Source organism: Carcharhinus amblyrhynchos, chromosome 5 (genome assembly GCF_965287045.1).
Source record: "Carcharhinus amblyrhynchos chromosome 5, sCarAmb.v2.hapA, whole genome shotgun sequence".
Lineage (NCBI taxonomy): Eukaryota > Metazoa > Chordata > Chondrichthyes > Carcharhiniformes > Carcharhinidae > Carcharhinus > Carcharhinus amblyrhynchos.
This window is the reverse complement of record NC_137328.1, coordinates 126855453-126871888: the sequence shown is the minus strand read 5'-3', so window position 1 is coordinate 126871888 and position 16436 is coordinate 126855453. Positions and strand designations below refer to the sequence as shown.

General features: G+C 43.8%; 1 protein-coding gene across 1 annotated transcript in view; it reads right to left on the bottom strand.

The window, feature by feature from the left end:
* ccdc152 (coiled-coil domain containing 152) overlaps window positions 1-9524 on the bottom strand; it is an 88950-nt gene extending 79426 nt beyond the window's left edge. The window contains exon 1 of the mRNA XM_080189561.1: window positions 9459-9524. Coding sequence (XP_080045687.1) covers window positions 9459-9524 — 66 coding nt within the window. The remainder of the gene's footprint in view (window positions 1-9458) is intronic.
* Window positions 9525-16436: the final 6912 nt, after the last annotated feature.

Sequence of the window (16436 nt, the reverse complement as noted above, 5' to 3'; positions counted from 1 at the left end):
ACTCTCACCAACTTTTACAGATGCACCATAGAAAACATTCTTTATGGTTACATCACAGCTTGATATGGCTCCTGTTCTGCCCAAGACCACAAGAACCTACAAGAGGTTGTGAATGTAGCCCAATCCATCACACAAACCAGCCTTCCACCCATTGACTTTGTCCACACTTCCCACTGCCTCAGCAAAGCAGCCAGCATAATTAAGGACGCCACGCACCCCGGACACTCTCTACAACATAGAACAGTACAGCACAGTACAGGGCCTTCGGTCCTCGATGTTGTGCCGAGCTATGTCCAAACCCAAGATCAAGCTATCCCCTCCCTATCATTCTGCTGTGCTCCATGTGCCTATCCAATAACCGCTTGAAAGTTCCTAAAGTGTCCAATTCCACTATCACAGCAGGCAGTCTATTCCACACCCCAACCACTCTCTGAGTAAAGAATCTACCTCGGACATCCCTCCTATATCTCTCACCATGAACCTTATAGTTATGCCCTCTAGTAACAGCTACATCCACCCGAGGAAATAGTCTCTGCAAGTCCACTCTATGTATCCCCCTTATCATCTTATAAACCTCAATTAAGTCACCTCTCATCCTTCTCCGCTCCAAAGAGAAAAGCCCCAGCTCCCTCAACCTTTCCGCGTAAGACCTACACTCTAAACCAGGCAGCATCCTGGTAAATCTCCTCTGCACTTTCTCCAATGCTTCCACGTTCTCTCTTCCACCTTCTTCTATCAGGAAAAAGGTACAAAAGTATGAAATCATGTACCAACTGACTCAAGAACAGCTTTTTCCCTACTGCCATCAGACTTTTGAATGGACCTGCTTTGCATTAATTTGATCTTTCTCTACACCCTAGCTATGACTGTAACACCACATTCTGCACTCTTGTTTCGTTCTCTATGAACAGTATGCTTTGTCTGTATAGCGCACAAGAACATAAGAACACAAGAAATAGGAGCAGGAGTAGGCCATCTAGCCCTTCGAGCCTGCCCCGCCATTCAATAAGATCATGGCTGATCTGTTGTGGCTCAGTTCCACTTTCCCGCCCTCTCCCCATAACCCTTAATCCCCTCTCTTATCAAAAACCCATCAACCCGCTTCTTAAAAATATTTAGCGAAGAAACAATGCATTTCGCTGTATGTTAATACACGTGACAATAATAAATCAAATCAAATAAAAAAAACAAAAGATCCATGTGTCCAAGAAGGCAAATGATTCTGGAGAGTAGTGCATGCTGAGTCTGATGGTGGGATGGAACTTGATGTTATCATACAGTTGTTTCAGTGATTCTTGCCGTGAATTCAAAGGAAGAAAATGTCATTGTTGTATCTAGTGGATAGCATCAATTGAAGGTCCTGTGCAGTGAAGAGGTCTTGTTCGAACTTGTGCATAAAGATGTTGACAATATTGAGGTGTGAATTTGGTCCCCATGGCTGTTCCGTGTGTCTGAAGAACTGGTTGTTGAGCCAGGATAAAGCAGATGAGTTGTAGAATTGTATCTAGAGATTGGCAGTTGTCGGTGTTCAGAACTGAGGCAGTTGCAGAAATGCTGCCGTCATGGGGGGCGTAGAATACCGAGACGGCCATTGTGACGAGGAGTGTTCCTGGTTCAACTGTTCCATGGGTACTGAGTTTCTGTAGGTGTAGTGGACAGTGAGGAAGGTTTTCAAAGCTTGCAGAGGAATTTGGACCAGCTAGAAAATAGGCTGAAAAATGGCAGATGGAGTTTAATGCAGACAAGTGTAAGGTATTGCACTTTGGAAGGACAAACCAAGGTAGAACATACAAGGTAAATGGTAGGACATGAAGAGTGTAGTAGAACAGAGGGATCTAGGAATACAGATACTTAATTCCCTAAAAGTGGCATCACAGGTAGATAGGGTTGTAAAGAGTGCTTTTGGAACATTGGCCTTTATAAATCAAAGTATTGAGTATAAGAGTTGGAATGTTATGGTAAGGTTGTATAAGAATTGGTGAGGCTGAATTTAGAGTATTGTGTGCAGTTTTGGTCACCTAATTGCAGGAAGGATATTAATAAGGTTGAAAGCGTGCAGAGAAGGTTTACAAGGATGTTGCCGGGACTTGAGAAACTTAGTTACAGAGAAAGGTTGAATAGGTTAGGACTTTATTCTCTGGAGTGTAGAGGAATAAGGGGAGATTTGATAGAGGTGTATAAAATGATGATGGGTAGAGATAGAGTGAATGCAAGCAGGCTTTTTCCATTTAGGCAGGGGGAGAAAAAAACTAGAAAACATGGGTTAAGGGTGAAAAGTTTCAAGGGAATATGTGGGGGAGGGGGGTTCTTCATGCAGACAGTGGTGTGAGTGTGGAATGAGCTGCCACATGAAGTGGTAAATGCGGGCTCACTTTTAACATTTAAGAAAAACTTGGACAGGTACATGGATGAGAGGGAGGTGGAAGGATATGGTCCAGGTGCAGGTCAGTGGGACTAGGCAGAAAAATGGTTTGGCAAAGCCAAGAAGGGCCAAAAGGCCTGTTTCTGTGCTGTAATGTTCTATGATTCTATGGAGTACAGACCCAGAATCCTCAGCCATTCCTCATACGACAAGCTCTTCATTCTAGGGATCATTCTTGTGAACTTCCTCTGGAACCTTTCCAAGGCCAGCACATCCTTCCTTAGATATGGGGTCCAAATCTGCTTACAATACTCCAAATGGAGTCTGACCAGAGCCTTATACAGCCTCAGAAGTACATTCCTGCTCTTGTGTACTAGCCTTCTTCACATGAATGCTAACATTGCATTTGCCTTCCTAATTGCCGACTGAACCTGCACGTTCACCTTAAGAGAATCTTGAACAATGACTCCCAAGTCCCTTTGTGTTTCTGGTTTCCTAAGCATTTTCCCATTTAGAAAATAGTCTATGCCTCCATTCCTCCTTCCAAAGTGCATAACCTCACACTTTTCCACATTGTATTCCATCCGCACTTCATTGCCCACTCTCTAACCTGTCCAAATCCTTCTGCAGGCCTCTGCTTCCTCAATACTACCTGTCCCTCTACATATCTTTGTATCATCTGCAAACTTAGCAATAGTGTCTTCAGTTCTTTCTTCCAAATCATTAATGTATATTGTGAAAAGTTGTGGTCCCAGCACTGACCCCTGAGGCACACCACTAAGCACTGGCTGCCATCATGAAAAAGACCCCTTTATCCCCACTCTCTGCCCTCTGCCAGTCAACCAATCCTCTGTCCGTGCCAGGATCTTGCCATTAACACCATGGGATCTGAACTTATTTAACAGTCTCCTGTGCGGCACCTTGTCAAAGACCTTCTGGAAATCTAAATAAATCACTTCCACTGACTGGCCTTTATCTAACTTCCTTGTTATCTCCTCAAAGAACTTGAACAGATTTGTCAGACATGATCTCCCCTTGATGAAGTCATGCTGATTCAGTCCTACTTAATCATGCACTTCCAAGTATTCTGTGATCTCATCTTTAATAATGGACTCTAAAATCTTGCCAATGACCGAAGTCAGGCTAACCGGCCTATAATTTCCCTTTTGCTGCCTCCCTCCCTTTTTAAACAGCATTGTTCCATTTGCTACTTTCCAGTCCTCCAGTAATTCCTGAAAGATCACCACCAATGCCTCAATAATTTCTTCAGCTATCTCTTTTAGAACCCTGGGGTGTAGACCATCTGGTCCATGTGATTTATCTACCTTCAGACCTTTCAATTTCCCCAGAATCTTCTCCTTAGAGATGGCCATTACACTCCGCTGTGTTCCCTGAGTCTCCTGGAGCTATGGCATTCCACTGGTTGGAACACAACATAGAAACATAGAAGATAGGAGCAGGAGGAATCCATTTGGCCCTTTGAGTCTGCTCCGCCATTCATTACGATCTTGGCTGATCATCCAATTCAATCTCTAATCCTGCTTTTTCCCCATAACCTTTGATCCTATTCATCCCAAGTGATATATCCAGCCACCTCTTGAATACATTCAATGTTTTCGTATCAACTACTCCCTGTAGTAATGAATTTCACAGTCTCACCACTCTTTGGGTAAAGAAATGTCTCCTCACCTCCGTCCTAAATGGTCCTGAATCCTCAGACTGTAACACCTGGTTCTGGACTCACCCATCATCAAGAATATCCTCCCTGCATCTACCCTGGCTAGTCATGTTAGAATTTTATAAGTCTCTATGAGATACCCTCACATTCATCTGAACTCTAGTGAAAACAATTCTAACCTTGTTAATCCTCAAACATCAGTCCCGCCATCCCCAGAATCACCCTGGTAAACCTTCGCTGCACTCCCTCAAGAACAGGAACATCCTTCCTCAGAAAAGGTGACCAAAACTGCACACAATACTCTAGGTGTGGCCTCACCAAGGCCCTGTATAATTACAGCAACACATCCTCCTTTGTACTCGAAACCTCTCGCAAGCCATTTGCCTTCTTTACTGCCTGCTGCAACTGCATGCTTACATTCAGTGACAGATGCACAACGACACCCGGGTCCCGCTGCACATCCCTTCTCTCAAATTACAGCCATTCAGATAGCAATCTGCCTTCTCATTTTTGCTTCCAAAGTGAAGGATCTCACACTTATTCAAATTATTACTGCATCTATCATTGATTTGCTCCTCACCCAACCTGTCCAGATCATACTGAACATAAGAACATAAGAAATAGGAGCAGGAGTAGGCCATCTAGCCCTTCGAGCCTGCCCTGCCATTCAATAAGATCATGGCTGATCTGAAGTGGATCAGTTCCACTTTCCCACTTTCTCCCATAACCCTTAATTCCCCTGTCTATCAAAAACCTATCTACCCGTGACTTAAATATATTTAGCGAGGTAGCCTCCACCACTTCAACGGGCAGAGAATTCCAGAAACTCACCACCCTTTGGGTGATGAAGTTCCTCCTCAACTAATGAATCTCTGCACCCTTGTCAAAATTCACCCTCCCTCCCATCCAACTTGGTATCATCTGCAAACTTTGAGATGTTACATTTTGTTCCCTTGTCCAAATCATTAATGTATATTGTGAATAACTGGGGTCCCAATACCGATCCCTGTGGCATCCTACTAGTTACTGCCTGCCAATTTGAAAGGCACCCATTAATTCCTATTCTTCATTTCCTCTCTGCCAACCAGTTTCCTATCCATCTCAAAATACCTCTCCCAATCCCATGCGCTTTAATCTTTCTCAATAATCTTTTGTGTGAGACTTTGTCAAACACTTCCTGGAAGTCCAAAAATACCATATCTACTGGTTTCCTCTTGTCAACTCTACTAGTTACATCTTCCAGCACATTTATCAAGCATGATTTCCCCTTCATAAACTCATGCTGACTCTGTCTGATCCTGCCACTGCTTTCTAAATGCTCTGCTATGAAGTCCTTGATAATGGATTTAAGAATTTTTCCCACTCCCGATGTTAAGCTTACTGGTCTATAATTGTGATGTGGAGATGCCAACATTGGACTGGGGTAAGCACAGTAAGTAGTCTCACAACACCAGGTTAAAATCCAACAGGTTTGTTTGGTAGCACAAGCTTTTGGAATGTTGCCCCTTCATCAGGTGAGTCTCACCTGATGAAAGGGCAACACTCTGAAAGCTCTTGCTATCAATTTAACCTGTTGGACTTTAATCTGGTGTTTGTGAAACTATTGACTGGTCTAAAATTCCGTTTTCTCTCTATCTCCCTTTTTGAACATTGGAGTGACATTCGCTACCCTCCAATCTGCAGGGACTGTTCCAGACTCTATAGAATCCTGGAAGATGACCACCAATGCATCCACTATTTCTAGAGCCACATCCTTAAGTACCCTGGGATGTAGATTATCCGGTCCTAGGGGTTTATCCACCTTCAATGCCATCAACTTTCCTGGCACCATTTCTCTAATATTGATCTCCTCAGTTCTTCCCTCTCCAACATTTCTGGGGAACAACTCTGAGGAACTCATACATCGATGTCCTGGAATTGAGGTGATTGACCTCCAATCACCACAACCATGTTCCTTTGTGCCAGGTCTGACTCCAATCAGCAGAGGATTTTCCCATTGACTCCAGTTTTGTTAGACCCGCAATGGAATGGACTGGACACTCAGAAGATCGGGAAAACAACTGAACAGAGCTGGTGATCTCTGATGGTCCCCATACTTGAGGGAGAACATGGAGAACTTGAATCCTTTACATCTTCTGAGAGAGCTGAGAACAATGTTGCAGAGATTGGTGAAACCACCACAAAGCTTATCTCTGTGAACCAGGGATGATGGCAGAAACTTCAGGAGAGATGTAGGAATAATGTAAAGAATGTATTTAATACAATCAGAGACTTGGAAGGTGATGTAGTGTAAGGGAACAGGGTTAAAATTAAATAAGTAAATATACAAGATCACATGACAACAGAATATGCTCAGAGATCGTTCTTTGTAGAGCCTTGTGCTAAGCATTGTAAAGTTAGTATAATATTCAATAAAAGGTAAAGTTCATCAACAGTTTTGCCTCTTGCAGTCTTTATCCTGACCAAGGACAACCTCATCTACGACCCACAACAACAGACAGAGAGGTTTACAGCATGTAAACAAACCCTTCGGCCCAATTTGTCCATGTCGCCCTATTGTTTTAAACCCCTAAGCTGGTTCCATTTGGCCCATATCCCTCTATACCCATCTTACCATATAACTGTCTAAACACATTTTAAAAATTATACCTGCCTCTACTACTACCTCTGGCAGCTTGTGCCAGACACTCAACAGCCTCTGTGTGAAAAAAATGCCTCTCTGTATCTCTCCCCTCTCACCTTAAACCTATGCTCTCTAGTTTTAGACTCCCCTACCTTTGGGAAAAGATATTGACTATCGAGTTGATCTACGCCCTTCATTATTTTATAGACCTCTACAAGATCACCCCCCTGCTTCCTACGCTCCAAAGGTCCCAGTCTATCCAGTCTCTCCTCATAATTCAATCCATTAAATCTCAGTAGCATCCTCATAAATCTCTTCTGCACTCTTTCTAATTTAATAATATCCTTTTTACAATAGGGTGACCAGAATCGCACACAGTATTCCAAGCGTGGCCTTACCAATGTCTTGTACAACTTCAACTCGGCGTCCCAACTCGTGTATTCAGTGTTCTGACCAATGAAACCAAGCATGCTGAATGCCTTCTTCATCACTCTGTCCACCTGTGACTCCACTTTCAAGGAGCTATGAGCATGTACCCTAGATCTTTTTGTTCTGTAACTCTCTCAAACACCCTACCATTAACTGAGTAAGTCCTACCCTGGTTCAATCTGCCGAAATGCATCACCTTGCATTTGTCTAAATTAAACTCCATCTGCCATTCGTCTGTCCACTGGCCCAATTGATTAAGATCCTGTTGCAATCGGAGATAGCTTTCTTCACTTGCACAATGCTACCAATGTGTCATCAGCAAACTTACTATGTTCTCATCCAAATCATTGACATAAATGACAAATAACAGTGGACCCAGTACTGATCCCTCAGGCACACCGCAGGTCACAAGTCTCTAGTTTGAAAAACAACCCTCTGCAACCACCCTCTGGCTTCTGTCATCAAGCTAATTTTGTATCCATTTGGCTACCTAACCCTGGATTCCGTGAGATTTAACCTTATGCAATAACCTACCATGTAGTACCTTGTCAAAGGCCTTGCAAAAGTCCATGTAGACAAATCAACTGCACTGCCCTCATTTACCTTCTTGGTTACCCCTTCAAATTTGTGAGACATGCTTTTCCAGTCACAAAGCCACGCTGACTGTTTCTGATCAGTCCTTGCATTTCTAAATGCCTGTAGATCCTGCTTCTCAAAATAGCTTCCAATAACTTACCCACACAGATCTAAGGCTCACTGACCTGTAGTTCCCAAGCTTTTACCTGCAGCCCTTTTTAAAGGCATATTTGCCACCCTCCAATCTTCAGGCACCTCACCTGTGACTATCAATGATTCAAATATCTCTGCTAGGAGACCCACAATTTTCTCCCTAGCCTCCCACAATGTCCTGGGATACACTTCATCAGGTCCCGGGGATTTACCTATCTTGATGCACTTTAAGATTTCCAGCATCTCCTTCTCTATAACATGTACACTTTTCAAGACACCACTATTTATTTCCTCAAGTTCCCTAACATCCATTCTTTTCTCAACAGTGAATACTGATGAGAAATATTCATTTAGGATCTCAATTATAACATATTCAAGGTTTCCTTGTACGTTTGGCCACAGGGAAACAAATGTTAAAACCTCACCACATCATTGCCTCTTCTAGGCCACGACCTTTCTCCCACCAGGTTCTTCTGGCTGGTTGGGGAATGGGCATCATTGCTGCCATTGACAGTTAAAATCATATCTGAATGATGTACGTCAAAAACCTCTGGCCTCATCCGCAGCTGGGATTCTCCGTTGCTGCTGCAGTGAATGGAGTTTCGGCCATGTGCCAAATTTTCCAATCTCACTGGCAACAAGGTGGGAAGGGACAAGATTGGAGACTTCTGTCTGCAATTGTGTCCTGACACACTAATAAATCTGGTAGTTGAAATGGCTTTGTGTTTGAATACATTGGGAAAGCAGTGAGGTGATCAGATTAAAATCAGCCCTTTTCTCATTTTATCAACTCAAGGAATACCAGGGTTAATTATTGCCCAAGAGTTATGCTGAAATGATTACAATAATGCAATAATAATCTTTTAGTCCTTGCTCCCTACAAGAGTAGTTCATTGCTCTAAATTTGGGATCAGTAAGTTTATTATATACATGACAGCACAGCTTATTCACCTAGTCTAGCTTTGGGTGTGTCAAACTACCAGTTTTAAAAAATGAAACAGAACAAAGGAAATCCATTACATTTAAGAAAGGATTCTCTCCATATTGAGCAAACCCAAATTGTAAATACCATCTACAGACTCATTTTATATATCTCTGAGATTCTTTCCCTAGTTTTTCTTTGCTCAAGGCAAAGTCATAGGGTCATACAGATTTACAGCATGGAACAGGCCCTTCGGTCCAACTTCTCCTCGCTGCCCTTTTGTTTTTAAAACCGCTAAGCTAATCCTAATTGCCTGCATTTGGCCCGTATCCCTCTACACCCATCGTACCCATATAACTAAATGCTTTTTAAAAGATAAAATTGTACCCGCCTCTACTACTGCTCCTGGCAGCTTGTTCCAGACACTCACCACACTCCGTGTGAAAAAATGGCTCCTCTGGACATTTTTGTACCTCTCCCCTCTCACTTTAAATCTATGCCCTCTAGTTTTAGACTCTCCTACCTTTGGGAAAAGATATTGATTATCTACCTTGTCTATGCCTCTCATTATTTTATAGACCTCTGTAAGGTCACCCTTCAGCCTCCTACGCTCCAGAGAAAAAAGTCGCAAAGGTAACAACCTGAACTCATTCTGAATTTACAACATATTTCCTCGTACCCCAGTGTTAACCTTTAATATTCCTCATCTGCTTACCTGTTCCAGAAGGACAAAGTTTTCTAGCAATTTATCCAGATTTGCAGCATGAGTCACTTTCTTCATTTTCTTGTTTTAGCTGTTCGGCTTTTACAAAATCCTGAAATTATTTCTTAGTTTATTCCTCAATAAATCTTTAATTTCATTTCCTAAATTACACTGAACTAATTTCTTAAATTTGTAAAGAAAATAATAACAACTGAATACATATTTGCTGGGTGATATTTTTCTAACCACCTCCCATTTAGTATAATTTGTACCTGCTACTCCCTTCTCCTCTTCCTCAGATGTAATCTATTCATTTCTAACTCCACCCAAGAAATGAAACATTAACAGCCTTTGTAACCCAGGATGGCTTTCTATTTTTAATCCCTAAGAATGTTTTTTTAATCTCTAACTCCCTCTGATGCCCATCAGGACATTTTCTCTTCCCTCTCTGCATCCCAGGGATATTTGGCTCATTCTCACTGTCCTGAGTGGATAGCATTGTCTACTCTTTTATTCTTTCATGGGATGTGGCCATAACCAGGGCCAGCATTTGATGAACACCCCTCATTGCCCCTGAACTGTGTGACATGTTCGGCTATTCAGAGGGAAGAGTCAATCAAATTATTGTGGATCTTGAGTCACATGTCGCCAGAAAGGGTAAAGATGTCAGGTTTCCTCCCTAAAAGTGAACAAGATTGGTGTCATGGTATTCATTACTTCTACAGATTTATCAACTAAATTTGAAGTCCACCAGCTACCAAGGTGTGATTTGGACTCATGACCTCAAAGCATTAGCCTGCGCCTCTGGGGAGGTGGTAACATAGTAGCAACATCACTGGACTAGCAATCCAAAGGCCCAAGCCAATACCCTGGGGACATTTGTTCAAATCTTACCTCGGCAGATGGTGGAATTTAAATTTAGAAACAATGTGCAGGAATATAGGAAAAAGATAAGGGGGTGCCATTAAGTCATGATGTTCGTTTAGAGAGCTGGTGTAGACATGATGGGCAAAATTCTGAGCTGTAACAATCCTGTGGTTACTAATCCATTTATATGACTATTATGCCATCATCTTTCATCCCTCCCCCACTAAGTTCATTCCAGATTCTTCCCCTCAATATCTCAGGAATTTATCTCTCTATCCTGGGTATTTCTATCTCCATTGCAGATTTTTCCCTCTATAATGCATTTCTCTCTCTATCCTGGATATTGTTTCTTTATCCCAGGTTTTTCTTTCTATCCTAGGTCCACTTCCTCTCAAGATTTCCTCACTTTCTATCACAGATTTTCTCTCTCACTTAATCTGTTCCAGGTTTTCACTCCCTCTCTAATCCGGGCTTTCTCTCTCTATCCCAGATTTTCTCACTCTCTCTATCCCAGGTTTTCTCACTCTCTCTGTCCTGGGTTTTCTCACTCTCTCTATCCGAGTTTTCTCACTCCTTGTCTCAGGTTTTCTCACTCTGTCCCGGTTTTTTCTCTCTCCCTAGAGTCATAGAGGTTTATAGCATGGAAACAGGCCCTTCGGCCTAACTTACCTATGTTGACGTTTTTTTAAAACTCCTAAACTAATCCCGATTGCCCTCATTTGGCCCATATCCCTCAGTACCCATCTTACCCATGTAACTATTTAAATGCTTTTTAAAAGACAAAATTGTACCTGCCTCTACTACTACCTCTGACAGCTTGTTCCAGACACTCACTACTCTCCGTGTTAAAAAATTGTCCCTCTGGACACTTCTGTAGCTCTCCCCTCTCACTTAAACCTATGCCCCCTAGTTTTAAATTCCCCAACTTTTTGGAAAAGATAATGACTATCTAGCTGATCTGTGTCCCTCATTATTTTACAGATCTCTATAAGATCACCTCCCACCTCCTATGCTCCAGAGAAAAAAGTCTCAGCCTATCTGACCTCTCTTTATAACTCAATCCATCAAGTCCTGGTAGCATCCGAGTAAATCTTTTCTGCACTCTTTCTAGTTTAATAATATCCTTTCTATAATAGGGTGACCAGAACTGCACACAGTATTCCAAATGTGGCCTTACCAATGTCATGTACAACTTTAATAAGGCATTCCAACTCCTGTATTCAATGTTCTGACCAATGAAACTAAGCATGCCGAATGCCTTCTTCACCACCCTGTCCACCTATGACTCCACTTTCAAGGAGCTATAAACATGTATCTCTAGACCTCTTTGTTCTGCAATTCTTCCCAATGCCCTACCATTAACTGAGTAAGTCCTGCCCTGGTTCAATCTACCAAAATGCATCACCTCGCATTTGTCTAAATTAAACTCCATCTGCTATTTGTCAGCCCACTGGCCCAACTGATCAAGATCCCGTTGCAATTGGAGATAGCTTTCTTCACTGCCCACTATGCCAATAATCATAGTGTCATCTGCAAACTTACTAACCATGCCTCCTATATTCTCATCCAAATCATTAATATAAATGATAAATAACAGTGGACCCAGCACTGATCCGTGAGGCACACGCTGGTCACAGGCCTCCAGTTTGAAAAACAATTCTCTGCAACCACCCTTTGGCTTCTGTCAAGAATTTGTATCCATTTAGATACCTCACCCTGGATCCCGTGAAATTTAACTTTATGCAACAACCTATGATACGGTACCTTGTCTAAAGTCCATGTAGACAACATCAACCGCACTGCCCTCATCTACCTTCTTGGTTACCCCTTTAAAAACCTCAATCAAATTTGTGAGACATGATTTTCCACTCCATGCTATCCCTAATCTGTACTTGCGTCTCTAAATGCCTGTACATCCTAACTCTCAAAATACCTTCCAACAGTGTACCCACCACATATGTGAGGCTCACTGGCCTGTAGTTCCCAGGCTTTTCCCTGCAGCCCTTTTTAAACAAAGGCACAACATTTGCCGCTCTCCAATCTTCACGCACGTCACCCGTGGCTATAGATGATTCAAATATCTCAGCTAGGGGATCCACAATTTCCTCCCACAATGTCCTGGGATACACTTCATCAGGTCCCAGGGATTTATCTACCTTGATGCGCTTTAATACTTCCAGCATCTCCTTCTCTGTAATATGTACGCTCTTCAGGACATCACTATTTATTTCCCCAAGTTCCCTAACATCCATGCTTTTCTCAACAGTAAATATTGATGAGAAATATTCATTTAGGATCTCACCCATCTCTTGTGGATCTGCACATAGATGACCTTTTTGATCCTCAAAACGCCCTACTCTCTCCCTTATTAGTCTTTTGCCCTTTCTGTATTTGTGGAAGCTCTTTGGATTCTCCTTTGTCTTATCTGCCAAAACAATCTCCTGTCCCCTTTCTGCCCTCCTGATTTCTCTCTTAACTCTACTCCTATAGCCCCTATACTCTTCAAGGGATTCACTTGATTCTGCTGCCTATGCATGTCATGTGCCTCTTTCTTCTTCTTGATAAGGGCCTCTATATCCTGAGTCATCCAGGGTTCCCTACTTCTGCCAGCCTTGCCCTTCACTCTAAGAGGACTGTGCCTATCCCAGGTTTTCTCTTTCCCCCTCTTTCTCTATCCCACCCTATTATAGAAAGGATATTATTAAACTAGAAAGTGTGCAAAAAAGATTTACCGGGACTTGATGGTTTGAATTATGTGAGGCTGGATCGACTGGGACTTTTTCTCTGGAGCGTAGGAGGCTGACGGGTGATCTTATAGAGGTCTATAAAATAATGAGGGGCACAGATCAGCTAGATAGTCAATATATTTTCCCAAAGGTAGGAGAGCTTAAAATTAGAGGCCATTGGTTTAAGGTGAGAGGGGATGGATACAGAAGGGTCCAAAGGGACAATTTTTACACAGAGGGTGGTGAGTGTCTGAACAAGCTGCCAGAGATAGCAGTAGAGGTGGGTACAATTTTGTCTTTTAAAAAGCATTTTGAGTTACATGGGTATAGAGGGATATGGGTCAAATGCAGGCAAGGGGCTATCTTTGGGGTTTAAAAAAAAGGGACATGGACAAGTCGGGCTGAAGGATCTGTTTCCATGCTGTAAAGTTCTACGACTCTATCCCGGGTTTTCTCTCTCTCTAACCCGGGTTTTCTCACTCTCTCTTTATCCCAGGTTTTTTCACTCTCTCTTTCCTGGGTTTTCTCACTCTCTCTCTATTCCAGTTTTTTTTCTCTCTCTCTCTATCCTGGATCTTCTCACTCTCTCTATCCTGGTTTTCTCTCTCTCTCTATCCCAGGTTTTCTCACTCTCTCTCTCTGTCTCAGGTTTTCTCTCTCACTCTCTCTCTATCCTGGGTTTTCTCTCACTCTCTCTATCCTGGGTTTTCTCTCACTCTCTCTATCCTGGGTTTTCTTTCACTCTCTCTCTCTATCCCGGGTTTTCTTTCACTCTCTCTCTCTATCCCGGGTTTTCTCTCTCACTCTTTCTCTATCCTGGGTTTACACTCTCACTCTTTCTCTCTATCCCGGGTTTCCTCTCTCTCTATCCAGGGTTTTCTTTCTCTCACTCTCTCTATCCAAGGTTTTCTCTTACTCTCTCTCTCTATCGCGGGTTTTCTCTCACTCTCTCTATCCTGGGTTTTCTCTCACACTCTCTCTATCCCAGGTTTTCTCTCTCTCTATCCCAGGTTTTCTCTCACACTCTTTCTATCCCGGGTTTTCTCTCACACTCTTTCTCTCTCTATCGCGGGTTTTCTCTCTCTCACTCTCTTTATACCGGGTTTTCTCTCACTCTCTCTATACCAGGTTTTCTCTCTCTATCCTAGGTTTCCTCTTGCTCACTCTGTCTCTCTCTATCCCGGGTTTTCTCTCTCTGTCCCGGGTTTTCTCTCACACTCTTGCTCTATCCCGGGTTCTCTCTCTCTATCCTGGGTTTTCTCACTCTATCCCGGGTTTTCTCTCACTCTATCCCGGGTTTTCTCTCACTCTATCCCGGGTTTTCTCTCACTCTCTATCCTGGGTTTTCTATCACACTTTTGCTCTATCTGGGGTTTTCTCTCTCTATCCCGGGTTTTCTCTCACTCTTTCTCTCTCTATCCCGGGTTTTCTCTCTCTTACTCTCTCTATCCCGGCTTTTCTCTCTCTCTATCCCGGGTTTTCTCTCTCTCTATCCCGGGTTTTCTCTCTCTCTATCCCGGGTTTTCTCTCTCACTCTATCCCGGGTTTTCTCTCTCTCTATCCCGGGTTTTCTCGCTCACTCTCTCTATCCCGGGTTTTCTCTCTCTCTCTCTATCCCGGGTTTTCTCTCTCTATCCCGGGTTTTCTCTCACACTCTCTCTATCCCGGGTTTTCTCTCTCTCTCTATCCCGGCTTTTCTCTCTCACTCTCTCTATCCCGGCTTTTCTCTCTCTCTCTATCCCGGCTTTTCTCTCTCTATCCCGGCTTTTCTCTCTCACTCTCTCTATCCCGGGTTTTCTCTCACACTCTCTCTATCCCGGCTTTTCTCTCTCTATCCCGGGTTTTCTCTCTCACTCTCTCTATCCCGGCTTTTCTCTCTCTCTCTATCCCGGCTTTTCTCTCTCTATCCCGGCTTTTCTCTCTCACTCTCTCTATCCCGGGTTTTTTCTCTCTATCCCGGGTTTTCTCTCTCACTCTCTCTATCCCGGCTTTTCTCTCTCTCTCTATCCCGGCTTTTCTCTCTCACTCTCTCTATCCCGGGTTTTTTCTCTCTATCCCGGGTTTTCTCTCTCACTCTCTCTATCCCGGCTTTTCTCTCTCTCTCTATCCCGGCTTTTCTCTCTCACTCTCTCTATCCCGGGTTTTTTCTCTCTCTCTATCCCGGCTTTTCTCTCTCTCTCTATCCCGGGTTTTTTCTCTCTCTCTATCCCGGCTTTTCTCTCTCTCTCTATCCCGGGTTTTTTCTCTCTCTCTCTATCCCGGCTTTTCTCTCTCACTCTCTCTATCCCGGGTTTTTTCTCTCTCTCTATCCCGGCTTTTCTCGCGTCGTAAAACTCTTCCCGCCAAAAAGTTGACCGTTGGAGCAAACCAAACCGGGAAATGGGGGTGTGCGGAATTGGAATAATATAAGTAAAAACTGTCGGTACGGTTTCTGAGTGATATTAAAACTCATATATGTCTGATTTTATTACATTAATAGAATCTGTTCTGCAGAATGCTTTAAGAAGTCTCACAGCACCAGGTTAAAGTGGGAGAGGTTTATTTAATAATAAACCCCTTAAGGACTTTGTTGGACTTTAACCTGGTGTTGTGAGACTTCTTACTGTGTTTACCCCAGTCCATCGCCGGCATCTCCACACCATCCACTGCAGAATGCTTTCCACATGGGAACATGATCACTTTCCCACACCCTCTACAAGCTCATTTCCCCCCTCCCGGTGAAATGGTGCGAGCCGGATTCAAGGGCGCCTTCAGGCTGAAGGGAATGGCCGCTTCATCTGTTGCTGCTGTCCCCTCCCGGGTGTGAGACACCCCACCCCCAACACCCACTCGCCCCCTAACACCCCCCACCCCCAGCAACCATCCCCAATACCCCCAGCAACCAACCCCAATACTCACCCCCAGCACCCAACTCCAACACCCAGTCACTCCCAACACCCACCTATCCCCCAACACCCACCCAACCCCAACACCCACCCATCCCCAACACCCCACTCACCCAACACCCTCCCACCCCCAGCACCCACCCCCAACCTCAACACCCATCCCCCCAATACCCATCCCCCAAACACCCACCCCCAATACCTACCCCCCAGCACCCACCTCCCCAACACCCACCCCCCCAACACCCATCCCCTACCCCCCAGCACCCACCTCCCCAAACCCAACACCCACTCACCCATTTCCACTGCAGGAAGCATAAATAACATGCTCCTGTCTACATCAACGGGGATGAAGTAGAAAGTATCGAGAGCTTCTGGTTTTTAGATGTCCAGAATATCAACAACCTGTCCTGGTTCCCCCCCCCCCCCATGCCACCACTAAAGTTAAGAAAGCCCCACCAATGCCTCTACTTTCTCAGGAGGGTAAGGAAGTTCGGCATGTCTGCTATGACTCT